This window comes from Syngnathus typhle, linkage group LG15, assembly GCF_033458585.1.
Source record: "Syngnathus typhle isolate RoL2023-S1 ecotype Sweden linkage group LG15, RoL_Styp_1.0, whole genome shotgun sequence".
Classification (NCBI taxonomy): domain Eukaryota; kingdom Metazoa; phylum Chordata; class Actinopteri; order Syngnathiformes; family Syngnathidae; genus Syngnathus; species Syngnathus typhle.
Window position 1 is genome coordinate 2,179,160 of NC_083752.1, and position 27,996 is coordinate 2,207,155.

The 27,996-nt window shown below is 42.7% G+C and overlaps 1 protein-coding gene and 1 long non-coding RNA gene across 2 annotated transcripts; one reads left to right on the plus strand and one right to left on the minus strand.

The window, feature by feature from the left end:
• The first annotated feature begins 824 nt into the window (after nucleotides 1–824).
• Nucleotides 825–27,994, plus strand: LOC133168204 (rho GTPase-activating protein 26-like). Its single transcript, XM_061299594.1, has 27 exons — nucleotides 825–978; nucleotides 1,151–1,227; nucleotides 1,314–1,539; nucleotides 1,621–1,876; nucleotides 13,624–13,719; nucleotides 14,528–14,589; nucleotides 14,709–14,780; nucleotides 16,866–16,967; nucleotides 17,039–17,149; nucleotides 17,256–17,360; nucleotides 17,632–17,761; nucleotides 17,966–18,066; nucleotides 18,712–18,806; nucleotides 18,966–19,044; nucleotides 19,447–19,483; nucleotides 19,932–19,997; nucleotides 20,128–20,202; nucleotides 20,401–20,485; nucleotides 20,636–20,694; nucleotides 22,573–22,678; nucleotides 23,911–24,070; nucleotides 24,506–24,644; nucleotides 24,773–24,962; nucleotides 26,291–26,326; nucleotides 26,426–26,536; nucleotides 26,595–26,686; nucleotides 26,752–27,994. The coding sequence occupies exons 4-27, from the start codon at nucleotides 1,723–1,725 to the stop codon at nucleotides 26,838–26,840; spliced, it is 2,352 nt and encodes a 783-aa protein (XP_061155578.1). The 5' UTR covers nucleotides 825–978; nucleotides 1,151–1,227; nucleotides 1,314–1,539; nucleotides 1,621–1,722; the 3' UTR covers nucleotides 26,841–27,994.
• LOC133168243 (uncharacterized) lies at nucleotides 11,106–14,013 on the minus strand. The gene is made up of 3 exons (XR_009718170.1): nucleotides 13,522–14,013; nucleotides 11,719–13,442; nucleotides 11,106–11,636 (listed from the first exon to the last, which is right to left on the minus strand). It is a non-coding gene; the product is annotated as an uncharacterized LOC133168243 (long non-coding RNA).
• Nucleotides 27,995–27,996: the final 2 nt, after the last annotated feature.

Genomic DNA, 27,996 nt, shown 5'->3' on the forward strand with positions numbered 1-27,996 from the left:
GGGAGCAAGTGAGAGAGAGGAAGTTGGGTCCAAACAACTCCTTTTCTGATAGGAGCTCAGGAAATGCTTCACATGATCAAACCTGATTTCACAATTACCCAAGTAAATAAATAGAAATAGTTCCAGATGGCAATGACGTAACTTTTGAGGGAATTCGGTAAAAGGGCCAGACGGCACCTTAAACGTGAAATGACTGATGATGTAACAATACTACTTTTTAACTTACAACGGGGAGGTGAACGGAAATTATGTATGAATTGACTCATCTGATTGCGGATTATGGAGTCATCGGTGATCATCCTTATGCAGGAACTTTGCAGCACTGATAGAAGCGGCTAGGATGTAGAAACAGCTACTCAGTGGTTGACGTGAGAAGTTTGGTATTTACTGAATAACACTCTCATAAGAAGGATACTTGGGAATAATGACAGCATAGGTCAAGAGTTCACATCTGGCTCCGTGGGAGGACCTCCACCATAAAAGGACTTTAAGAAGCGCCACTGTCAAATGGTGTGACTCAAGTGTATTTTTGTCTGATAGTATAGTTTTCCTATTACGTTGACATTTTTTCCAATGTATCGGATTTTTTCTGATATTTTCTCACCCAGTCTCATTTGAATAATTACATTTTTGTCATTTTGTGTGTCCCCTCCCCCATTTCTGTGCATATATTATTATTTTTTTGCAACTGCAGTGGTTTGTAAAATGAGGCTTTTTATTAAAAAAAAAAAAAAAAATAGACGTATTGCCTCCTTGATGCCAACAGAGGACGCCAAAGAGCTACAATCAAGTTACCCTCATCCGTCAGTTCTCGCTGTCATGACGTCACCGCAACCCCCTTCAAAACAAGTGAATCCCTCTACTGAAGAAAAAAAAAAAAGGATCCCTCTACTGTGGGCAAAAATGATCTACTTTTCACGTAGCAATAACAATAACGTAAGTATGTGAAAGCAATACAGCCACAAACGGCTGAAGAGGGTGAGAATATTTCTATTTATTCCTTTTCTTATTTAGAAATATGCAATTGACTAAATTTGTTTCATCATATATATTATCTCAACACTTTTGCTGTGACTGCGGTTTTTTTTGGGATGGGGAGAATGACAACTGTGTTTGCCCCCTTTGCCCCCCCCATGTGTGCTCTGCAAAGGAACAACGCCCGCCCCTGGTTCCTTTAAATGCATCCGATTGCACAAGAGAGACGCCCGTCCACGAATTAGCCGTGTGGTAGGTTGACCGCGAGCTGTCGAAGCGAAGCTTTCACGCGAGTTGTGCACAATTTTGACGGCGCTCCGCTCTTCTCTGTTGTGCAGCCTGCCTCCCGCCCTCATCATCGCCCCCATCGGACTGGACTATCCTCTCCGGCATGACTCGGTCGACAGGAATGCAGCACCAGTTTGCATGAGCATCTGGACGATATATTGCCAGATTGGATTTATTCGGAGAACTTTTCACATTGGATGTTGCGCGGGTGTCGTGCTCAGAGAAGCGCTTGACTCGACCCGGTTTTGCAGAAGATAGTCACGCAAGGTTATGCAGGTAAGGCTTCCCCTTCTCATCGGGTACCATTTCTCACGTTGATGACCTGTAATCGGATTTTTGCACCCCCCCCTTTAATAGCCGCTATAGCAGCCCACGTCAGGGATCGCTGCTGGTTCCTCCTCGGAGCTTTCATTGTTGCCGGCTCGTCCCAGCAGCTTGTGTGCAGGCAAGGGGGGGAAGATGGGACTGCCCGCCCTAGAGTTCAGTGACTGCTACCTGGATAGTCCGCAATTCAGGGAAAGACTCAAGTCCCACGAACTGGAGCTGGACAAGACCAGCAAGTTCATCAAGGAGCTCATCAAGGATGGCAAGGCGCTCATCCAAGCGCTCAAAAGTAAGTTTGATGACATGCACACTTCATGTCCATGGAGACCAATACGCTCACAGGTCACAATATTAGGAACACCCCAAATGATGCATAAACGAGAATGATGAGACGTTTTATTCATGTTGTTGTGACATGCGTGTATTTGGGAATAGCACATCACTCTCCCTTGTTATTAGTGGTCAAGGGGTAAGAATGCCAGTGCCATAAAAAAAAAAAAAAAAAAAAAAAAAAGTTGTCAGCACCTCTATTTTCAATATCTTGTACTTGGGAGAACCTGGGAGTGCTGTTCTCCGTGTATCAGAGACTTGTGAGTGCTGGTATGCGCGGGAGGGAATGAAAAGAGGCTCTCATGCTGTCGAGATGGCGATAATGGATTGAGCTACAGTGAAGTTCATCTTGTAAATAAGATGCTAATGGCTGGTGGATTTGGAAGGGAGTCACAACTGTAAATTTGTGTCTCAAGACACTTTGACACCAAAACCTCCACTTGTATCGATGGGCTAATTTTCCGAGCCAGGGGTACCTCACTCCATTCAAAAAAATGTTTTGTTCATTGGTGCAATCTGGAAAATGCAAATGAATGACCATTGTGGCTGTTCCGTGCCATTCTAGCAGAGTGCTGCTGCTTACCAGAAGACATCCCACGTAGCATTTCCCTCCATCGGATGTTATTTTGTTTAGATGATCGTTTCCAAGTGCAGAAATCAAATGAGGAGAAGCCTAACATAAAAAGACGTGTCACTGCTGTTTTGTCTTTCGTTTGGAATGCATGTCTTTGTAATTCTCTGCGCATATGTTGTAAATATGGAAATGGCACATTCCTTATGAGCCCTAGGACAGTTTGTGTGCACGCAACGAGGTGATAGGACAACGCCTAAAGACGGATTGAATTCATTAGAATGTGAGAATTGTGTATCTTTTCTACAGTTTGGAGTAACAGTGTTTTGAAATGAAGCAAAGCTGAAATTTGCAAACGTATACAAGCAGGGCTTATAATGACAACCTCCCAGCCTCAATTATAGTCCACAGTGTGCCTGCACATATTTTTGCGGCACGCGAACGAAGCCTGCGGTGGCTTCAAAACAGTCCTGCATCCGACCATTAGCGCTGTCTTGATAATGGCCTTGGTCCTCGACTTGAAAGCCGACCTTTAACGTTAGCGCTTTTGTGTAAATGACTGGGAATGATTCTTTCCTCCCGTGCCCTCTTGCCCTCCTGTCATGTGCCTTGGCTACTTTGTTTTTCCCCGCAGCCACCCACCGCGTCCAGTTATAATAATACTGAATAATACTAATAGCGAAGCGCGACTGTCAACCGTGCTGATGGATGAGCGCCTTGCACACCGCAGCAGAACTAATTGTCAATTATGGCGGATGGAAAGGAGTCAAACCTTCTTTTCAAAGCTCCTCCAGAGGAGTATGTGCCAAGGGGCAAATGGAAAAAGAGAAAAAAAAAGGACACTATGGCCTTATTATCATTATTTTATTATTTTTTCCTTTTGAGGATGGAATTTGGGTTGTGGAGGAGAGAATGGGGGTGAGCTGAGAAGGTGGGCTGCCTGCCAGTGTGCTTGCAGGACTTGAAATATGAATATTCTGTATTTGAAGCAAGATCTGAAGCTATTTTGCCTCCCAAAGGATGTGCATCTTTGTGTGTGTGTCATTGCAGCGGAGCACAGTGGGGGTTGGGGGTCTTCCTCAAGCTGTGATGTACTCTGCTGCTGAAGGAAAATAGGGCAGGACTGAGCTCTTTCCTGGTGCATAAAAGCAAGACTTGAATCAGAATGGCAAATTCTAAGCATCATTTTTGGTGTCTTAGATTTAAAAAAAAAAAATGTTTTGATTGCTAAAATAACGAGAGGTAGGAACGAATTAATAGCATTTCCATTCATTTCGATTGGAAAAGATTATTTGCGTTACAAGCGTAGTCACGGGACAAATTGAACTTGCATCTCAAGGTTATCGATATAAAGATTCCGGTCGATATTTTCTTCCACGTTAGCGAACATTTGGTGATTTGGCTTCATGTTCCCCAAAATAAATCAGCACTACAAAAAATACAACCTACCACACAACCAGTTTGACTTAAAGCCCAACGTCATGCATGTAGACTTTTGAATATTTCATCATGCAGACTCGAGTAACATGGCCTGACGCAACGGCAGTGACTCAGCCTTTCGATACTCACGGCGCCCTCGTTACCACAGCAACCACTTGGAAATGATTTGCTAATGTGTGAGCATACCACCACCATCTGAAATGTTTTCCAGAAAAGTGAAATAAAGCATCATTGTGTTACTTAAGTGGAAGTGCTAATGGTGACTGCTTGGGTGTGAGCTTAACGTTTGTTTGCTCATGAGAATATTCAGCTGCACTTTTGCTTCCTGTGGAAAAAAAAAAAAGAATGCAGGTGGTTGTCGAGCCTTATTGTTAAATGGACCTTTAGCAAATTACCGCTGCATGATAGCATGTTCACTTACTCAGCTGTTTCAACATGAACGTTAACCACGATGGAGGTCTGGTTAACCTGCTAAAAAAAAATTATATGGACACGCCGGACTCTGTTCTATTTATGTTTTTAATTTGCAATTGATTTTTTTTTTTACCATGCAAAGGTGACATTTGAGCGTTGTAAGGAAAACAAAGTTTGAAAGTTCAGCTTCAGATTGAACCTCACTATGCAAACTATTCTCCAACTATAATTATAGCTCATTTCTTTACTTGTAAAAATCTCTTAAATTGTCGTGAGAACTGTCTCTCAGACTGTACCGACGTGATAGCGCCTTCAGGGGGGGAAAAAAAAATAGAGGAAACCAGGACTGATTTATTTCGTCCTCTGAACTCTGAACCTCTTAAAAGGGAATTTGCGGCTTGAGGTCTCCATTCGCCTCTCAGCCTCGCGGGCGCAGATTCGAGACAAGTGTGATAATGAACTGGAAGCAGTGGAGAAAAAGGTGTGGCTCTAATCTAAAAAAAAAAAAAAAAAAAAAAAAAGCAAACCTCAGGCTTTATTGCAAACTGACTGCCCAGACTTGCAAGAGTTCAAGGCAGCTACAATGTGCCCACGTGGGAGAGACTTTCCACAGGTGGCGCTTGGATGGAACACAAAAACAACAATTGCTTTCATATTTCCAGACGTGCATGTCGATGCACGTTCGCAAAACAATCATTGTCCTGCCGCCGCGAAGCTTTGAAAGTGAACGGAGAAGAGCCGGTTGGACAAGCTGGAGACTGCCGTTGACCTCTCCTGCCTCACATCCGTGTGGGAACCTGTGAAGCTTCACAGAATATAGAATAACTTCAGTGTTCAGCCATGATTCTCAATTCCATCAATCCGATGTAGTGGCAAGTCCGTTTGGAAAAATAAAAGAACACACACTTTAACCAAAGTTGTCAACATCCCTTTGAGCTTTCCATCTGCTAGGATACTTAAAACATGTCAGGAAAGAATGCCGACTAAGCTGGTCTTTGTGTTGTGGCCTTGAAGAGACTCAACTCCGCCTTCTCTCTCTCGCTTTCCTTATTTACGATATTTATCCAATCTATTTGAAACGATGCGCCATTTTATTGCTAGCGTGACTCCAAGTGCCCCCACGGGGTGAGCTGGAAAGCAAAGCGGAGACCAACCCAAACAAACCCCAACCCACTGGCATGAAGACCCACATGATGTTTTGTCCCGCCCGCCCGCTCTTAAAATAACGGCCGCTAAGAATATTGAATCCCCGTTTTACCACACTGGCCCATTCTGCATTATCACATTTAATGGGCATCCTGTACACGCGCCTCTGCAGTATGGGGGTGGTGCTTGGGGGCGTGGCCTTCTGGGTGGAAAGCCAGCCTGAGCTCAGCTTTAATGGGGTAATCTGCTGGGAGTGTGGGTGCTTCATATAGTTGGGGGTGCAAAGCTGCATGACTTGGGGCTGCTGTCTGGCTCACCAGTGAGGAGGGGGCGGAGCTCTTTATTATTTATTCATATGGATTCACATTTGTATGTCAAAGTCACATCATCCTCATACTAATGACTGTTGTTTACAGAGCGAGATGCTTTTGAGGCATTTAGTGAATTTTGAAATGGTGATGTCAGATTTGGTCTGACCGGCCAGTATGCTCAGCAGACCATCACATGTTGCTCTCTTTTAGATCATTTCTGCATGATTGTGATGATTTGAAGTCATTCATTGGACCATTTTTTAAGCCCAACAACAACAAGGTAACATGGCAACACTGCATACCACTCAATTCAGGGATTATTGAAATAACCCTAAAGTACTTTTACTATAGTAAAATGATTGTTGAAATATTAGAGATCTGACACTGGGTGAGCTAAAGATGCCAAAAAAAAAAAAGGCTGTGCAGCAGAATGTTTTTGTACAATATGTGTTGTTGAGTTCTAACAAAGCGTCTAACGGTGCCTTTTTTTGTTTTTGTTTCCTGTTGGAGCCAAGATTTATGATAAGTCCCTATAAAAGACGGCAGATAAGGGTGGCGATGATGGAATTTGTGCAAAGGGGGCTTTCGAGTTGATGAACAAATGCTTTATTTCCACTCGTAAATTGGATTTATTTCGGCAGCTCATTACAAGTCACTTTTATTGTCCTTTATTATCAACAATGGAGTTTCCTCCATCCTTCCTTTCGTCGACTGTAAGCGTGTCCTTATTCACCACTTTAAAAACAATACAACAATTCTGTTGGCCCGTTTCGCTTTGACTTTTCATTCCGAGCCACAGCAGGTGTCAGAGACAGCTTGCTCTCATGCATGCGTGAGTGTTCACACGAGCGTGAACACACACATTGGCTTCGGTTGTCACCTCATGTGCCGACCGAAGGCAAGTTAGCAAGCGAGGAGGTGTCAAGTATAAGAGTCTTAACTTGCTCGTGTTCTGAACTGTTGACATAATAAGTCAGTCAATGATTGCGCGGGTAATAACCTACAAGGTCTTTTAAGCGTGAAACGTGCTTAGTCAGTCTTAGAAGTGCAATCAGAACAATCCTTTTGTGGCCCACATTGCATTTGAAGCTAGATTTCTGGGAAGACTGCGGATACCTCTGGCAAATGGTCAGCAGCTACAAATCATATGCACGATAGAAGAGCAGAAAATATTGGAGTCAAAATATTAGAAACAGCTTTCTTGACTACAGTGAACTTGTAGTTTTTAGTACAGTGCGCCAAAGCAGTAATTTGAGACAATTAAGTGTCTACCAGGCCTTGAAATGTTTATTTCCATGACATTGTTTCAAGCATGTTCCCATTCTGTCTTAATGTCGGGAGCATGGACGTCTGGATGTGGGATTTACTTCCTCATCCTGTTCTAGTTTTAGGACTTCCCGTTTCATACTTCCTAAGGACAAAAAAAGTGATCAGAGGAGGAAAGAAAACTGTGGGTGTAGTTCATACTGTATTCATGTTCTGTATATACGCAATGTCTAGTACATGGCCAGTCGTCATGGAAACGTCACGGCTGTCCAAAGGAGCATCATTTTAAACAAGCTTTGCTCATTTAGCCCTAGAAGCAACTTTTTTTTTTTTCTCATCTACAGCGTTCATCACTTCACGTGTCATCTTGAGCTATTTCAAGACAAACGAGAACAGGATGTCACATTCCTTTCTACCGCAGCAGTTTGGTCGGCCAAGGCGCACAAATGTCTCGTTCCAAGGTGTCTACAGGAGTCAAAGGGGGAGTGGATAGGCAATAAAATAAGGTCAGGAATGATTCAGGCCAAGAATGGCGGAGCCTGCTGTTGAAGCGCTCACTGTCAGAGTTGGCATTCGGGTCGCCTGCCCACTGGCAGGGTGTTGTGATCACTTCAAACTTCAAGTTTGGCGAGAGGAATTGTCACGCTGTAGATACTGGCGCAATCCATCAAACAAGTTTGAACTCGATACATCACATTGAAACAAAAAAGTATTTTCGTACATTTGCCAGGTGCGCGTGTGAACACTTCTCTTTAGAAATGTGCCAAGCAGGCATAATGGCAGATGTTACCAATTTTTAAGAGTATTTTATTCCAGAGCAGCGGGAACTCCGAGGCAGAATAATAAAAATGCAGATTGTGGTTTTGTCCGCACATTGTCGAGAAAATGTACAAGTAACTGTACAGAGAATATTCGAATAAACACAATTAACAAAAAATACAACGACAAGTTATAAACAAAATTCATGTAAAATCAAGTTTAATGTGTTTTGCGGTTTCCTGAAATAACTTTTCTAGTTCCTTTGATATTCTTGTTGTTGTTTTGCTGTTTTGCTAACATGAGTTTATGAACGGCTCACAGCCAAACGCATGGCTCGCATTGAATCTGGCCTGCCATGTTGCCAGCAGTCATTTGAGGCATTTTGCTGTATTTTTTGTGCGTGCTGTCTGGGACACAGTTCAGGCTTATGTTGGGCGACGGCGAGGAAGTGGACGAAGGCTATTTTGGAAACTGGCTCTAATCTGGTTATTGTGGTTTCCATCCTCTCGCTGACTTCTCTCGCTGTCACTACTAGGCTCAGGCTGGCCTGATTTGTAACATGCAAAAGCATAAGGCTTATGCTAATGCTAAATTCTATGCATTTGTCATACAGTATGCAGTACTTATTTACAAAATATTAAATACACTAATCCCTCATCATTATTTATTGTCTTTATAGGCATGTAGCTTTTTTTTTTTTCCCGGGGAACCTGACTTGTGATCATGTGATCGGATATTCTCCAACAAATATATCTGGGTGATTTCCTCTAAATTACAAGGTTGTTGGATTGTAGGCCAAGTGAGCTCATCACGCATTCCTGCTGTGGATTTTTCCAGAGGTCCGAGGGGCGATTTCACCCCACAGGCGCTCTTTTTAAAAGAGATGAAGGGGGGGGGGGGGGGGGGGGTAGGAAAACCGTCCCTTGTTGTCTGTGTTGGCTGTGTCAGCAGCAGGCGTGGCAGAAAATTCCAAAATGAGGGCGGGACACTGAGGTCAAAGGGGGCTACAGAATAAATGAGGTTAGGGGAGGGGAGAGCGCTGATTAGTCTTGCAAACTCATAACTGCCAATGAGATATCTAAATTAAGAGGGAACTTAACATAAAAACAAAGACGGAATGAATATGAGATACTGTAAGGGAAAAAAAAAAAGAGTCGGAGAAACTTCCTTCTTGTGGTGTCTTGGGCTCTTTGTGTCCGTTGCTAGGATACCAAAGTTATTTGGCTTGGGACAAGAGGAGGGAAAATATAAAAGGCTGTTTTTTTTCTTTTTACTCCCATTGTAGCTCATCTCCGTATGTTAAACTCAATTAAATAGTGTTTCAAATCCGGTGAATAAAAAGACCATTTGTTACTTATGGCTAATTTCCCATCAATCAATTCTAACGACATTTCCAAAATGTTAACACTGTCGAGATTTTGCAATTTTAAAACTGATGCGTACGACTGTAAGACGTTCAAAATACCGTCGTGATGACGGTTTGCACTTGGAACCGATTCATTCCATGACTTCCTGTGGGAGAATGCATCTTGGAAGAGTTTGTAGAACCTTTAAGTTTCACTCAAACATCCATTGGCGCTTGACTTCAACATGGCCCACATTTCTACACTGGAGAAACCGTAAAAACCTTCACTGGGAGCAAGAGCCATAAATCCACATGTGACATTTGTGGTGCCTCTCAGACTTGTTTCTGTGCTCAGCTCTTTGCCATCTCTCCCTTTCTCTTGTTTCTGCCCGTTTCTCAAACAATTGCTGCCTATTCACCATGGCTTTCACAGTTCATTCTATCGGAGGACTTTACGGGCGATCATTGTCCCCCCCCCCCCCCCTCCTCGGCTTTATATGTTCATTGTTCTGTCAGTGTGTGTTGGGCCCTTAGCACCATTCAATGACTTTGGGGCGAGCAACGAAATGCCAGGGGTGAAGAAAACCTACAAAACAGAATTTCTTAACTTGAGCGATTTCTTTCCCAAACTTTATTTAAACTGATCGCAGGATAATCGTTTTGACCAATGGTGATTTTTGTGTTACTTCATGGAATGGTCCCCCTTACCACTCGGACTGGTCCAAATGTGATGAAAGCCATCTGCCGAGACGGGCAAAGGGATGGTTTCCAGCGTGTGTACGCTAAATTTGCTTTGTCAACCGGCATGCTGTGTCATGCCTTGGCCTCTGTTTTCACTTTAAGTGAATCCAAATGCGGGCTATTTTTGGGATCGTCTTCCTGGTACTTTTCGTCTGTTTTGTGTGTGCATGTGTGTGATCACTCTAAACTCCACGAGCAAACACACTTTACAAACATTTCTTGATGTTTTCAAATTTCCCTTCACGGTTCTTTTTTTTTTTTGATTTACAGGCTCTTAGTCATGACCGCTGATCCCAAGTATAAAAACGGCATGACATCATTTTTGTTCAATAATTATAAAAATACTCTATAATGATAAAATGTGAGAAGAATAAAACACTTTAAATAAACTTGATATCTCCTTTCACCTTTCTGCTCCCTTATCATAACGTACAATGTACAACCCCGATGGTTTTAGTCGTCATCTTCTAAGAATGTCGTTCCGATATAAGCCAAAGTTCCAGATGTTGCCGTCAACGTTATAGCCTGGATGTTCTTTTGACGGTTCTGCTGACAAATGACATCTCAGCTGTTTTGCTGTGTGGATGTATATGCTTGGCAGTGTGTCATCCCGATGACGTGTTTACTGCCCTTGGAAGGCTACTTTTTCTTTTTCTTGCTCCTCATTTCTCTCGCTTCTAAAGTGACTTCGTAGGTGTTGATAGGTTGATGGGATAGAGTTGCTCTCTTGACACAGCAATTCATTTAAATGGACTTTCTTGTTTGGACATTGCCTTCCATCAAATTGAGCACACGTGTAGCACTTGCCTGTCTAGCTGTCATACATCACGGATGGAAACGACGTCATGCTTCCATTTGCACTTTTAACCTTTGAATATTCACCAATTGGACGTTGTGATATTTTAAAAGAAATATTCCAGAGCGATTCCGCTGTTCTGCAGCTGTGTTTGTGGATCAGATGGCAACCAGACGATGCCCCCGAGTTATTTTTCCCTAACACGATATGCATTGGCGTGACAGAAGTCACCCTTCAAAGCCAGACTGAGCCAGATACAAATGGGCAGTTTGTTATCTTGAGTTTTTGACCAAAATGTTTGTGAACCAAGGTAGCGTTTTCCATTGAAATACATGGAAATGCAATTTAACCGTTCCACCCTCCCTGATTTTTGTCAGTGAGTGGGTTAAAAAAAAACACAGAGTAGAATCACAATTAGATTATTTTTGCTGAATAGTTCAGTCCTGCTTTTAATGTCTGATCAAAAATAAGAAAAGAAAACGGCAAGTTCAGACCCACCCAAATGAGTTTGAACCTGTTATTCAAAGGTCAGCTGGACACATGCTGTGGCTTGAAACCATCACGTCATCCGCCGATGCTTTCCGTCCGTTGTTTCCTGTTTGCGAGCAGATTGTCATGAATCTTGTTGAAAGGTTGGGAGGAAGAAGCCATCAAATGATGGACGCAATGGGCATTTTCACTTGTTTCACAGGAACTATACAAGGCTCCATGACGTACATTTCAACCCTTCTAAAGTCAAATGCGGGTCCGGTCACGCACACTTAGCTCCGAATTAAGAGTTCAAAAGGGAAACTTTTTGCCTACTCAACTGCAACCTTCCCCGTTTTGTGTTCTTCTTAGTTGCCGGGTGTATGAGTGTGGGTCTGTATCCATTCATTCCCATTCTTGTGGGACAAAGATGCAGCAGAGTTCCAGCCACAGCTTGACATCCTGTTGATATCACACAAGGCCATTCTTTTGACTTTTGTGTGTGTGTGTGTTAATGCACATTGTACAGTACAGTTGTACTTACACAGTTCCTTTTGTGCCGTGTATAGAGCTCTCTGTGTGGGCTCATTCCAGCCACTCAAATGTCCTTCACATGTCTTTTTTTTTTTTGGACAAATGGACTCCCGTGCTTGCAGTTGTGAATATTTGTCGTTACAATCTGACATGAGTGGAACATCATGGAAGTCTGGTGGTGACCTTTTCTTGTCGCCATCAGCCATAAAATGAATTGAGAAATAAAACCCAGAGAGCCTTGCTCTTTTGTTGTCGCTGTTGTGTCTCAGTGTTACGCTATTTATTAATACGATGTCAGACTCGACTTTAGAGTGGCGTCAGACTTGACATTAGGCGACTACTGACTGTCTGTGCACTAAGATAAAAAATCTGTAGTTATGCAATCTTGAACGATACTATAATTTGTTTAGATTGTGTTAAGCAGACTCACAGCCAACATTCTGTTTTTCAATTTGGAAATCTTTGGCCCTTTATCATGAGGGCTATGACAGATGAGCTTTATTTACATTTCCATGCACCAGTAATTGATACGGCGGCATCAGCTAAAACAACAAGTGCACGCTATTTTTCCAGCGTCGTCGAGTGATGCAATCTGGGCCGCAGAGCACAACAAAGTCGTAAATCACAGCTGAGCCTTGAGATATTCTGGAATATCGTACAATCACACAGTGACACAGAAGCAGAAAGTTTCAGAATGGACTTATTTATACAAAAAATAAGGCTATGTTTTTATTGGCACTGTGAAATGGGTTTGGATTCAATAATATCATGAGTTGTGTTATTTTGGCAAGCTTATTTAGCATCGCTTGAAGTGTTATCTGAGAATATTTTTTAAATGGCTACTGCGTGGCTGAAGAAGAAGAAGAAGGGGTGGGGGGAGTGGAGGCACGCTCTGCTCTCATGGAGCTGAGAGGAGCTGTCACTGACAGGAAGCAGAAGATGAAGCAGTTTGAGATACGGGCCAAAAATAAGAAAGCCGGCAGTAAGCTGGGGGAGTGGAGAAAGAAGATGTATTGTGTGTTTGGACGTGCATTACATCAGAGGAGGCCACCCAAAACGTTTTTACCTGAAATATGCTGTACTCCATATTCTCATTAGTTTAGAACGTTATGGCCGTCTCGATTTTATATTGTGCAGTATAGCAAAAAGCCGTTTGGCATGCTATAAAAAAATATGTGGATTTTTGGCGATAACAGCAGCTGGTGATAAATGTAGCTTTCCTGAAAGTCATTTTCCATGAATTATTAACAAGTGAGTTTTGTTTTTTTTGCTGTCGTTTGGTAACCTAACACTGTCATTGTCAGCTGCGCATCCACCGGCTCGATGAATCACTTAGTTAGTAACACATGGATGACTTGCCCACATTTGCTTTCAAGCAAGCTGTGTTATACGGTTTCAATATCACATCAAAAGTTGTTTTTTTAAAAAAAGGTACGTTTGTTTTTATAGCTGCGATCAAATGTCATTGTGACACAAAAAAGCATCCTGGCTCGCACGGATTTTTATCATTTATGTTGATTCCTGTCAGGCAGGAAGGTGACCTCGTCCTGACTTTCATGGAGGGGAAACTCAAGTCAAAATGTGTTGCCCAAAATCCCTTGAATGGAATTTTTTGCACTTACCATGAGTGTTACTGATGGATGACTCCCAGGGTGATCTGCCCCTTTGTTTTGACTTTGACTGATGAAGGCCGTTAAATATCACCCATATCCCCTTCTAGGATTTTATTCCAGCCTTTAAACAAAAATCAAGTATAGTGCTTGGCTGCATCACCAGGAATCTTAAATAAAATATAGTAACTTGTTTTTCTTACTTCCTCCAAGGAGGTATTCATCACCGTTATTAGCGAGACTTAACCTATTTTTCTACAGAGCTTGTCCGCATGATCTCACTTATCTCTTCTCTTTCACGTCAGGTTTGTCTACGGCCAAGAGGAAATTCGCCGACTCTCTCAACGACTTTAAATTCCAGTGCATCGGGGACGCCGAGACGGATGATGAAATATGCATAGGTGAGCTCGCCGATCAGATCAAGTGGCGTGTCCTGGATAACTTCATTCTGTTTTCCAAAAGAGGCTCTGTGTGGTCAGTCCATGAAGAAACCTGTTGTGACTTATAGCAAACGTACGCTTGAAGCATCCGGAGAAACGTGCTGAGTCGGACCCAACCCTGACGTGAAAGTCAATGCTATTGTTTTGTATTGAGAATTGCATCATCATTCCTTCCATGAACTCACCAAGGCCTCTTTTAATGTCTGTGGAAACATGTAAGCAATAGTCACCACACCCTTTGTGTGTGCGTGTGTGAGCAAGCAAGCACCCACTGCTGTTGCTTGACCATCTCCAGCTATCTTGCCTGAACAGCTTGCAGGGCTGCACCGTTTTTAGCATATCATCACATCATGTTCTGTACAGTGAGTGAATTGAAGTCAGCCTTGTTAAATGAGGTCAAGTTCAACTTCATTTCACTCAAGAGAAGCTCCAAAAAGGGGAAACAGATGGGGGAAAGTTTTTCTAAGTTGCAACCCACATCAAAAAGCCATTCGAAAATACGCAGTGCCAACCATCCTTCCAATTTCTGTGGATTGATTGAGTGACTAAGCTAAGCAAAAGTAGGAAAGCGTTTTATTAAAAGTTTTTATGCATTCCAAAGTTCTGATGCGTCCAACTTGGATGAAACTTGAAAGACCAATGTGCTAACAAAACAGTTTTCTGCTGCCTCGTGGCTTTCCATAGAATCCGGTCAAGGTCCAAGGAGAGAAATGGAACATCCCTGCTAACACCTGCATGCTGACTGATTTTATACCATTTTCCTCCCTAGCCAAGTCGCTTCAGGAATTTGCAGCTGTTCTCCAAAACCTGGAGGATGAGCGGACACGCATGGTAAGTTGTCTGCTATAATAAAACTGCATTCAATCCAGATGATATGTGTTCAGAATTTTTTTTCTTGGCGTACGATTCGCTTGCATCAGATGCTTTTTCCACAATTTGTGTGCTCTCAGATTGAAAACGCCAATGACGTGCTCATTATGCCTCTGGAGAGGTTCAGGAAAGAGCAAATCAGTGCAGCTAAGGTAAGTCTGCGAGGTCTTTGTCACCAACAACTTGTACTACACACACACGCACACACGTTCGATACATCAGGATCTGTCACGTTCATCCATTAATCAATAAAGAGCCTTTTAGCTGCCCTAACATCCGCTTTGCTAATATCGTTATGCAATAACAGCAGCAGCTCGTTTGCAGAGGACTGCTTAGAAAAGTGTAAACGTGGAAAATGTAGGAGCTTCATTTTACAACTCTACAACACATCTAGAACACAAATAAACTGGCCTTCTTCTCTCTCTCCGCGCCTGTGGTCCAAATCAAAGCATCACAACATGACCCGCTTCGGATCTTAAATAAAGCTGACGTAATAGAACCACTAACAGGGAGTTGGGTGTGTGTGTTTTTTTTCGACGCGCGTCACAGTGAATTTACATCCCGGGTGTCCCCCTTTGGCAAATATTGGACGTGATTTGTTCTGACAATTAGCTGTTCTGTTTCGTCAGGCACTCGTGCAAAAACATTCTAGTGCATAGGAGTTTCAGTTCTGAGTGAATCAGAGGATAAAGAACATGTTCATTGTCTGTCTACATGTTCTGCTGCATTGATGCTAGTTTTGTTAGCCACTCTATGGTATTTTGCAGGTATTACTGTATTTGTACTCTCTGATGCTGCCAACCCCCCCTCCCATGTTCATTAGCCATGTGACCCAGAAAAGTCACCACAGGGGTTCCTCATTTATAGCTGAACGCATCTCCCCCTCCTTTGGCAGCAGGTCATAGCTTGATTGCATGGTGGACAGATTAAAATGTGATTGCACCTAATCTTGGCGGTGAGTCCATGGTGAGTGCTAATCCTAGTTTAGCCTTGAAAGGAGTGCCATCTTTGCCTCTCACCTTGCACTAAGGTCTCACCCACTTGGCAAAACTTCAACACATGGATTGAGAAAGTCAATCTTTTAAAATATACATACTGGGCTGTTTGGCATACCTGGTGTATTTCGATTTTGGTCAGGATTATTTCATGCTGGATTACTGGCGAGGCAAAGTTCCAAGCAGTCTGCTGTTATGATTGCTGTCCACTGGGTTTGCAGATGCGATGAAAAGTTGAGTCGTGTTCAACATTCCTATTTTTCACACCCGCCCTTGATTTTGTCAGCCATGTGGACTTACTTGACAGCGCTTCAATATGGGGCATTCTGGGGACAGCTACTGCCCTCTGCTGGTTGATTTAGAAAGCACTGGTTGAAAATGTTAGACCCAATCATTTAGGCCTGTCTCCATTTTTACACAAAGTACACCCTAAAAAGACTTTACAAGTATCAATGTAATGACCAAAATTAGAGTTCACCTCACTTGTGCATACTGAACACAATCTCTGTGATATGATGCTGACTTGAATGATCTTTAAGTGTACCACTAGATGGAGCCATTGTACTACACTTTTGGTTTACGTACGTGCATAGTTAGAAGTAGCCGTTGATGTTTGAGGGCAGCGTTCCTCATCTCCGATGCCAGCTGTTGACTAATCCTAACTTTTACGATTTATACCGCACTTGTTTTGGAATTTACATGAAGTCGTAAAAAATCACGTGTTTGGATTTGTTTGGGTGTGTCAGCAAATGAAATGTAATGTAATGAATGATGGCATTCAGGTTTAAAGACTTTAAATCGTCCACGAATGGATCTCAGCTGCGATTGGCTTCGGGCTACCATGACCCAGACTACCGTGACCCTGAACCGGATAAGAGCTATTAAAAAATGGGTTGAAGATTCCCTTCTGATAAGAAATATTTCAATTCTTAACAGACAACAGCAGATGGTTAGGATGTGCGGTTCGGTGTCTTATCATCCATCTGTCGCTTAATGACAGACGCATTCATGAAACAGCCTATTATTTAACAGACAGCTGCGTTCCCTCGAGGAGCACAACTCGAGTAAATCACATCACCAAATTCGCATGATGGTGTTGAAACACTTGCCGGATTGGACTCGCCTTGTCACGATATGAAGCACGCAAGCACATCCGAATTCATAATAATTATGCTTATTTTCAAAAAGAAAGATTCAAGAGGCGAGGGTTATCCAAAAAGTTTTGGTTTTTTTTCTCCACAGGAAGCCAAGAAAAAGTACGACAAAGAGACTGAGAAGTATTGTGCAGTACTAGAGAAGCATCTGAGTCTTTCTGCAAAGAAAAAAGAGTCACATCTGCATGAGGTAAGTCTTTTTGTTGTTGTTGTTGTTTTGAACTTCCTATCACACGTCACATCATCTTTTGTTCCGGGCAGGCCGACAACCAGGTGGATACGGTGCGGCAGCATTTTTATGAAGTTTCTTTAGAGTATGTCTTCAAAGTGCAAGAGGTCCAAGAGAGAAAGATGTTTGACTTTGTGGAGCCTGTAAGTCCACTCATGGAATTTTCTTCATGTTTGTGTCAAATCCAACCGTCAGTGGACACTTTATTAGGTACACTCCATCATGTGTCATCTCTATTTGCTCCTTCAGCTGTTGGCCTTCCTCCAAGGCCTCTTCACCTACTATCACCATGGTTACGAGCTGGCAAAGGATTTCAATCACTTCAAGACGGACCTCACAATCAGCATACAGAATGTAAGTTCCCCTGTGTCTGCAGACAAAAATGGTGGAGGGGGGGTCAGTGCTCTTGCAGGCCCCCCTCTAGCGCTGCCAAAGGCATATTGGTTTTGTTTTTTTCTCCCTGTTTATCATTTTACTTTTTAAAATATTTATAGTATAGCATAGAACTGGAGATGTGTATGTCCATTCTGTTTCACTATTTGATATTTGTAGCTGGAAAATGGCCTTGTTGGAATAACATGTGCTTGAAGTGCTCAGCGTTGATCTCCCTCTTTTTTGTTCACAGACGCGGAACCGTTTCGAGAGCACGAGGTCCGAGGTGGAGAGTCTGATGAGGAAGATGAAGGAAAATCCGCATGAGCATAAGAGCATCAGTCAGCATACCATGGAGGGATATCTGTATGTGCAGGAGAAGCGTATGTACATGCACACACACACACAGACACACACACACACACTGGTTGCTGCTGTCAAACTGGATCCGTTTGAGAAATGACAGCAGACTGTAACGCAAATCATGCAAAGTGAACGAACTAGCAAAAGATGCCATGTTTTGCTTTCCACAAGCTGTCGTTGAATGAATGACCTCATGGATAACTGTTGTTTTATTCCTCCCACAGGCTCCTTTGTGTCCTCCTGGGTGAAGTACTACTGCACGTACCACAGGGAGCCAAAGCGGGTCACCATGGTCCTGTTTGACCCCAAATCGGGGGGCAAAACGGTGAGTAGCACCACTTGGCACACTTTGCTGGCTTGCACTGCAGCCATGACAAGTTCTGACTCATCCAGTGTGGTGTTTGGGTTGCGTACAGTCATACCTGTAGAGACCCATTTAGAAAGAAATCATATCTTCACATAACTACAGAAATACTGCATGTGCGTAAGCAGCATGACTCCCGACTGTGGTTTTCGCCTACGCACCGGATAAGCCACAGCTGATACAAGTTCAGGCTTGGGTTCTGGGCTTCTCATTTTGTGCAAGTGCTACAGAAAGCAAGTTAAAGCAGAGCCTGTTTAAGACGGGAGTCACTGTGGAAAAGGCTTGGGAAAGTATTTTCGAAAAGTGTTTCGTCGCCATGAAAATGTCGCTATATATTTATATTGAAGTCGCCTGTATTTCATTGGCTGTTCTAGATAGAGCAAAAGTGACATAACACAGGAAACATAAAAGGGCTGAGGGAATTTCCACACACGGACACACCCACCTCACATTTGGATGTTGGTCATTTTTTGTGAGTGGTTAAATTTAGGCTGATGTGCATAAAATATACCCGCCTAAAATAAACAAGTGTGGACTTATGCAATGGATTGTTTGCTAAGACAGTTGAGCAGAACTGTGTTGCAACTTTTGTGTTTTGTCTGTCAGGGGGAGGAGGAGAGCTTTATCCTCAAGTCCTGCACCAGAAGGAAAACAGACTCCATTGAAAAAAGATTCTGCTTTGACGTGGAAGCTGTGGACAGGTGAGTGCCTTTTGACAAGCGGAATTGCAGTAAGCATAATGCACACAAGGGGGTGCTACTCCTCTCATTTTTGATATGCCAAGTATGTATTTCCATGTGTAATCATATATTTATTTGGACTTGTCCTTATTTTTTTTCCCTTGTATTCTTTGTATTCAGGCCGGGAATGATCACAATGCAGGCTCTGTCAGAGGAGGACCGCAGATTGTGGATGGAGGCCATGGATGGTCGAGAGCCAGTACGTTGTCACGGTTACCATAGAGGCACTGTTACACCACAGCACGATGGAGAGGGACTACTTTTTTAGGAAGTTACTTTTTGCTATCTTTAATGAAATATGCATTCGAATCAAAAGCTCCACTTGATTGCCACTTTTACAGACATGCACGCAGGAGCTTGAGCTTTCCATTTCCATTCCAACTGAAAGCCTAAAGCCTGTTTGTTATATGCTCTTTCTATTATGACATTTATTTATATTCCTCACAGGAAGTGCATTAGTGACCTTGAATTTTCAAAATTGCATTTGTGATGTACAAATCAAAGAATCAGAAGGAGGGGGGAAAAAAATAACAAATGGACTGCAACGCTACACCTGATAGACTACTTGTGTTTATTTTCTAAATCTATGTTCTATTTTTAGGTGTACAATCTCAACAAGGACAACCATACGGAAGGCAGTAAGTTGCTCGACTTACATAGGACTCTGAAATAATGATGGATATTTAGTTTATAAAATAAGACAATATCTCGTTCTTAGTGGAACACTCACTGGACACAATAGAAAATGTAGTTGCGTACAATCCCAAGAGCCATGCTTAAAAAAAAAAATGCCTGTATTACATTGTTAAATTTTTACGATAAAGGAAAATTATAATGCAATATCTTTTTTTCTTTTATATTCTATTGTATTATGGAGTTATCATTTTTCTGTATTTTTATTTTATTAAAAAAAAAAAAATTTGTGAAGGCAAGGTTTTAAAAATAGCCTAACCTAATTTAAGCAGTCAATTGTTTCCTGTTTGCACAACAAGTTGCTGGGCCAATATTCAATTAGGCTGTATATTTGCTATTAGATTTGTTTTTTTTTTTTACAAATTCTAATGTTTTCTCTTTCTTCTTTATCAGTGGCCCAGCTGGATGTGATTGGGTTCAACGTGATGAAAAAATTCATTTATGCAGTGGAGACGAGAAGTACGGTGGAGACCACAAAAGATTCCTTGCACACACGCCGAGCTTTAAAATGCAATCTAATTCTCAATATCTCAGTAAAGCAGGCTGCACGAGTTATGGGTGGATAAAAATATGTTGAACTTCTTTCCAGGTATTGACGAGCAGGGCTTGTACAGAATCGTTGGAGTCAGCTCTCGAGTGCAGAAACTATTGAGCCTCGCCATGGGTAAGCGCAAAAAATACACTCACGTTCACAGACACATTTTCTAAAATCTTATTTGCGGGGACTCCTTTTTGATTCTCTACATTTTCAACACAGCTCAATACTGAAAATGTGACCTTTCTGTTGCAAGAAAAACCTAAGCTCCTTTCAAATGAATTCTTATTATTATTATTTTTGAATGTGATCATTCTTGTCCATCAGATCCGAAAACATGCGCCGATGTGGAGCTGGAAAACCCCGAGTGGGAAATTAAGACCATCACCAGTGCTATCAAGCACTATCTCAGGTATGTGCAAAAAGCTTCAAACATAATAAGAGTAATACAAGATCTTTTTATTTTCCTACACTGCAGTGCTGTGATTGCAAAGATATATTCCATTGTATACATCTTTTTGCACATATTTGACAAGCCCTTTATTTATTTTTTTTCTTATAGGGTGCTCCCTGCACCTCTCATGACATATCAGTATCAGAGAAGTTTCATCAAGGCTGCAAGTGAGTATTGAGGAGAATGTTAACTACATATGTAAAGGGGTCCTTGGCATGAACTCTTTATTGTGCCAGCGCCACCCACAGTGCCGCTATGGGTATACCTTGCACTGAAGGTTGAATTTCTCCCCACACTTGGCCTCCAAAAAGCTCAGGTACAGACGTGTGCGCTGCTTTCCAGATGATGCCTGCTTTTCCTGCTTGTGTGCGGTGAAGCCTCTCCAAAACGGAGCTATCACACAAAGGAAGTGCAGGAAATGACAGAGTGTCTGGCCGGGGCACCAGGAAAGGGCCAAGCGGGCGAGAAAAAGCCAGAGAAAACACGTTCTTTTCTTTTAACCTTTTGTACCAATCCTAAAAAATTATTTGAGATGTTTTCTTTCAAAAGACAGGCAAGTTTCAGGGTGATTTAAGGACAGCGTCCCGACGTGAACTCTTTGCTACGCACCTCTCCTCTCCTTTTTTTTTTTTTGCATGTTACTCCCCGCCCAACCCACAGGCCCCCATCTGGCTTCTCACTCCTCATCTGGTTTCAGATCCGCTACGCTCAACTGTCTTTGAATGCCCGTTAAAGCTGAGCAGAAGGGTTTAATGTGGTGGAAAGGAGAGATACCTGACAGAATGTGCAAAAATATTGAAACACATTTTGTTGACTTTAATTATCTGTGGTGCTGTTGTTTCAGTCTAACTTAGTTTGCGGTTGGTACAAAGGCGAGGCAGCACTTAGCATGTCTGCGTATTAGTCAAAAGTCAAATCTCCACTTTGCAGCACTCGGACCAAGGTGTCCCCAGCTTCTCGCTCAGCTGGGATAGACTCCAGTTCCTCTCAACCTTGATAAAGAGAAGCGGTCATAGGAACTGGATGAATGTATAATTTTCCACATAGCCATCAAGGACATTTGTTTTTTTTGTTCAAACATCCGACCGCTTCCTGCTGCATGAGTCATCCATTGTTTCTTATTGTGGCTTATTGTTGGATTTTCCTCCTGGGTAATGTATCCAAGGGTCATCGAATCAGATTGGCCTCGTATTTAATGGCCGTTAATGAGTGACAAGAAGGTAATAGATCATGAAATCAATGAAGGAAAACTAGAAAGCTGCTACTTTGGTAGCACAGTTAGTTGATGTTGAAATGTTGCCAAACACAAACTGTTGATGTTGCATTATTTGGAATATGCAATCGATTAAATCGAGATAAGGTGTTTTGTTGATCCCAATTTTGCTTTTGAAACACACTTCTAACTCCATTTTCAAAGCCATCAAAGTAATTAATAATCCATCTGACTTTAAACATGAATGATTCATAACAAAAAACAGGCTGTACAGCGAATGCACGCTTCAGTTTGTGGTTAACATTTGTTCTTCTTACATCATCAAAGTGCATGAGATATGTTTGGTTGAAATATTAATGAACATTGGTTTCAAAATGTCTTACAGTTGAACAGTGTTTAATGATTTGATAAATTGATGAATTGCTTATCGTGAATGCACGACGCAGCTTTTCAATCAACGCTCATTTTTAATTTTCCCTTCACAACCCGCTTTCGACATCTCCTGCCGTGCTCGGGAGATGGTAAAACCATCCCCACTTTTTTTGGTTTTGCCTCGCTCCGAGCGAACCGACAAAAGCCCCAAACCAAGGACGGCTCAGTCCACCTCGCAGTGCTTTTACGACTTCCTTAATAAATATGCCTTTGGCACTTTGCTGCTATTGAGCTAAGCACTGGAAAACTGGTTAGAAAATAAATAGGTCATTTGAAAGAAAGAAAAAAAAAATGGTTATGCAGTAGTCAACAGCAGTCCATACTTGGATTATTTTACAATCTTGCATTTTGAGGCATGTTCAGTTTTATGGCTGCATAAATTTGACCTCTTCTTTTGCAGAGTTGGACAACCCCGAGGCCAGGGTGACAGAAATCCACGGCCTGGTGCACCGACTGCCTGAGAAGAACCGGCAGATGTTGGAGATGCTCATGAAACATCTGTCCAAGTAGGTGGACATTGAAAAAAAAAAGACATGAAACAGCGACTGACCTTAATTTGAAGTTTAGCCATTGGTAATCCTCAGGAAGGTGTCAAGCTCTGTGTAATCTTTTTCCCAAATGGAGGTTTGCATTAAAAAGTGGAATACTATCCAGCATTCATGATTCTATTACCTTCTTTGGCTAGGTAGCATGTGAGCCGGACTAGTCAAGGAAGCTCCCATTTCATGTCAATACACAAAGCCAAATTTAAAAAGAGAGCCAGTGTAGCGTTCTTTAAAAATGACTTTTTCCCCAACACGAAGTCCAAATGTAATGAAGGCAGTTTGATGTCTTTTGGCCTGCAACTCATCAAATCGTTGTTCGTTGAAAATGCGACCGACGCTGTAAGACGATCGCTTGGAGTCCGCTTTAAGCAGATGCCGACGACTACGCCAGGTGATCTTCCTTCCAAAAGTATTGGCAGAGTGGCGACCATTCATAGGATGCCACCGACTGTTTATTAGACGTCGCTTTGCGGTTAACTCACCGTTTCGTTCAATTGGCGAGTCGACTTGTGTTTTTCTTTCGCCCGCCGCTGACGTCTGTGAAGATGTCTCAGAAGAAGATGATCTTAAATCAATCTTTACAAACAAGATTAAGGAAATCCTTTGAGTGGACGTGTGTTCCAATACTTTTGCATCAGAGGGAAATGCAATTTCCGTTCATTCAAAGCTCAACTGTCAAACCGACAAAGATCTAAATGGTCTGTCTGTCAGGTTGGGAGGTTAACCAAGCAACATCTGCTTACCGTGACAGCTGCACAGCCCATAACACTCGGATTATGTCGAGTTATACGTCTAATAGTGCTAAACAGACTTCGAGACCAAGGTCGCATTGTAGTCATAGCTTCTTTCGGAGGGCCATTAGGACTGTCAACTCTAACTCCAGTATGAAACCCTACTTTGAAAGCCTAACCCTAGCTTTAAACCCTACTTTGAAACCCTAACCCTAGATCAAGACAGCCCTCTAATCCTTCTGGTTTAGGGAGCTTACTTCTGCAGCAGACTCGTAAAATGCTGTGCAGCAAATAGAACATTTTGAAAGGTCTGAAAAGGTTTGCAAGTGAGTGACTTCACTTATTTCTTCAATTGACAACAACTTGGGTCAACCAAGTGCGTCCGTGATTCCTTTTTTCTTTTTCATTCCATTTTTCATCGAGAGGGCAAAAAAAAATCATAATTCTACTCTTTGACCACAGCGTGGCCAGTCACCACCAGCAGAACCTGATGACCGTCGCCAACCTGGGCGTGGTTTTCGGACCGACTCTTCTCCGTCCACAGGAAGAGACAGTGGCAGCCATCATGGACATCAAGTTCCAGAACATCGTGGTGGAGATCCTCATTGAGCACCACGAGAGGGTATGCACAATCTATATGTGTGCGCTTCAGATACGGTGTCCACTGTTTTGATTGATCGATTCCAGATTGTATTAAGAAAGCATGCAAAGGTGTCAAGATCCAATCTATTTAGTCCCGACAGAATTTCTAGGTAGGCTTCTGCACGATGCCAAATGCGCTTAAGTGCAACTAATGCGACGCCACGTACTCTTTGTAGTCACGCTTGTCTTTAGCCGGCCTGTGTACAGGCGTCGCCACGGCAACAGCACAAATAACAAGCAGAAGATTAGATGGAGCAGCGCACACGGATTCTGTTTGTCTAGCGAAGGACGCAAAACATACGCACATTCACATTTGTCACGTTCGTCGGCTAATTAATCATGAGAGCTGCCCTGATAAATAGCATTTTTGTTCCACTGACTGATTGTCAACACATCTCAATGTTCATTGATGCAGATATTCAAAGACGCACCTGCTGGAGGTTTAAGCAACTCTCAACTCAATCAATCCAGAAGAAGAAGCACTGAGAGTAAAGCTCCGTCCTGTATTGAAAGACCTCTCACGCTCTTCCAGACACCAACGCATTCCGTCAAAGGTGAGCAATGCAAACTTGACATTTCATTCCTGGCAATTTCACTTACTCATCCAATGTGCCTGCTAATCGTGTAGCTTCTGAGAATGAATGGTGCGACAGTCCTTCCTAACAGTCCTTGATGGTTGAAGGTGAGAAGAGAAACAGCATCGTCAACGAGCCGCAGCAAGCTGTGTCAACCTCGGCCAACTGCAACAGCAGCGGGAGCAGCGGCGGCAGCAGCAGCAGCAGCAGCAGTAGCGGCCAAAGTCTAACGCCCCGACACAGCCTGATCAGCAACGACGGCGAGCAAGACACCAAGCACATCCGTCCCAGCTCACTGTGAGTGCCACAAAACACACATGGCGGTTGTGGGTGGTCAAGGAGAATTTTAAAAACATATCGATAAAGATTCATTATGAGGAACGAGTGGAAATGTTGGAAATAAATCAGGGAAACAAAATACCCAAAAGTTGATTATCTGGCCTAGCAGCTATTTTTGGTGGTGGCCAGTGCCCCTATGCCCCCCCCCCCCCCCCGCTCTAGATCCGCCTGCGCTGAGGTATATGTGGACGTAAACTGGATTACGTCAACATTGAACTGGCTCAGCTGTCTCTCTCTCGCCCACACACTCCACTGGCGCCTTTATTGTCAAAACGTTTCTCCAAAAGAACAAATGGCGTGTGCACGTGCCGCTACTCGGCTGTCGGCTAGCGCAATGCAAGTAAAACTAAAATATCTGTTGTAATGTTTATGATGATTCCAGTAGTTCTGGTATCCTTTAAGGACAAAGGTTCAGTAGTGTAATGGTTAGTGCACTGGTCTTTAATCCCAGTGACCTGAGTTCTAATCTCAGTAGAACCTTAAACATTTTATCATGGAAATATTTGAACTGTTCACTTGTGAGCTGCTCCATAAAAGCATACATGTACTTGCCATGTTGTACGAAGGTTCAGTAGTGTAGGCGTTAGTGCACTGGTTTTAAACCCCAGTGACCCGGGTTCAACTCCCAGTAACTTCCAAAATATTTTATCATGAAAACATTTGCATACCATAGTTCGCTTGTGAGCTGATCCATAAAAGCATACATGTACTTTCAATCTAATGTGAGGATTCCATAGTGTAGTGTTTAGTGCTCTGGACTTTCACCCTAGCGACCCAAGTTCGAATCCCAGGCAGTTCCAACATATTTTATTATGGAAAATTTTCCATACCAACCTGTTCGCTTGTGAGCTGCTCCATAAAAGCATACATGTACTTTTTATGTAGTGTGAGATAGTGTAGTGGTTAGTGCACTGCACTTCATCCCCAGTGACCTGAGTTCAAATCTCAGTTGGACCTTAAACATTTTATCATGGAGAAATTTGAATACTGTTCACTTGTGAGCTGTCCATAAAAGCATACATGTACCTCCCATGCTATATGAAGGTTCAGTAGTGTAGTGGTTAGTGCACTGGGCTGTAACCCCCAGTGACCTGAGTTCAATTCACAGTAGAACCTTAAATACTTTACTAGAAATAAATATTTATCAGATAACCATGCACAACCGGTCCATGGCACAATAAATGTTGGGGACCGCTGAACACAGCCACCAACAAAATTGAGCTTCTCTCATTCCATGTGTACTGTCATTTCCTAGTAGATGAATTGTCATTATTTTGTCTTTTTAGGTTGCACCCCAAAAACCGCAGCAGCATACCAGTCTGGTAAGGATAGAATTAGAAAGTCGAAAATCCTAGATCATAAACCCAGTCCCGTGTGTAAATGATGTGACTAAAGCATCCTAATTTTCTGTGATCCTTCAGTGCGTTATCCTCCAGTCCAAACTCACCACGGTCTCCATCGTGGCCCATGTTCTCAGCGCCGTCCAGTCCGCAGCCCGTTTCTTCGGCCTCCAGCGACTCCTCCCCGATCAGGTCGGTCATCTTCACATGTTGAAAAGTGTGGAATATTGACGCTTCTGTCTGCTCGCAGCATTTCCGGCAAGCGAGCTCGGGCACTTTACGCCTGCAAAGCGGAGCACGACTCGGAGCTGTCCTTCATTGCTGGCACTATCTTTGACAATGGTGAGTCACATCTTTGCACTTTTTACTTGGAATCAAATCTTACCTTTGTGTGCCATCTTGTGTAGTTCACACCTCCAGGGAGCCAGGCTGGCTGGAAGGGACGTTGGATGGTCGAATAGGACTGATTCCTCAGAACTATGTGGAATTTCTATAGCGCACCGAGTGAACTGGAGGACCACACTGGTCTGAGACGAGATCAAACTGGACTGCAAGCGCAGGGGGGGGGGCGGGGGGCAGACTTGATAATAGACACCAGTGGGAATTCACCTTTTCTTTTTTGGGAGTTGATGAGACGCATGCAGACTTTGGCGAGATCTCGGAATTGCACTGGAGGGAGCCGCTGCGGTTCCAGCTGTTATTGGATTAGTTTGGGTGGCTTGCAAAGACGATGCGCTAATGAGCCTGGAATGTGTGTGTGTGTGTGTTGTGTGTAAGTGAATGAACCGATTATATGTGAGCTTGTTTCTCCCCTTCTGTCTTCTTTTGAACTGCACTGACAGCTTATCAAGATCTTCCCGCAAATGTCAAATACAATTTGAAATGTCCTGTCACATCGGATTAGATTACAGACAGACACCTTCTGCCAACAAGGTCAAGAAGATTTTTTTAAAAATGACTATTCTTTCCACAAGCATGAACCTGGTAATATTTGAGGCAGTCAGGTCCTCCAGGGCAGATGGGTGCAAAGTAATCCTACCCCCCCCCCCTCGGGCAGATGGGTGTGAGGTAACACTTACGCAAGTTCATCCAAAGGTCAGTTAATGTTCACCCCTTCTAGGCCGTGGGTAAAAAATGCGAACAATTTCAAAACAAGTGGTATATGGTAATAGTTTTTTCATCCACTTACAAATATGCACAATAACTTGGACAGTCACTCAGGGTGATTTTTAGCGAGCAAATCGCCGAGCTGCTACTTTCTAGCGTGCTTTCCCAAATTTGTACTTTTTCTGATTATCAGTCAAAGTTTCACAGAAAATATTTGGTTCCTCCCCATGTACATTGTTGGCGTAGCTAGGATGGTTTCTTGGGAGTTTCAAAACAAAGCGTCAATGTGAAATGAGACTACTTTTATTTATGAGACTCTCTTGTAATCTGAAGTGAGGTGTTTAACTTTGTACAGATATAATTAACTTGCATATTGATATGATCTTTTTTTTTTTTTTGGAAGTTTGAAATTTTTATATTTGTGTTCCTAGCATACTAACTTAATTCTTCTATTCCAGCTTTGATGCTCAGATTTTCTTTTGTATCGTTGAAGTTTAATTACAGCCTTAAAAAGTGATGGAATTAAAGATTAATGTTGCAAGAGT

Coding starts and splice junctions, on each gene's coding strand:
- LOC133168204 (XM_061299594.1), top strand. CDS start 1,723: ATGGGACTGCCCGCCCTAGAGTTCAGTGACTGCTACCTGGATAGTCCG. Junction 1,877..13,623: donor GCTCATCCAAGCGCTCAAAA/GTAAGTTTGATG, acceptor CTTTCACGTCAG/GTTTGTCTACGGCCAAGAGG. Junction 18,067..18,711: donor CCAAATCGGGGGGCAAAACG/GTGAGTAGCACC, acceptor TTTGTCTGTCAG/GGGGAGGAGGAGAGCTTTAT.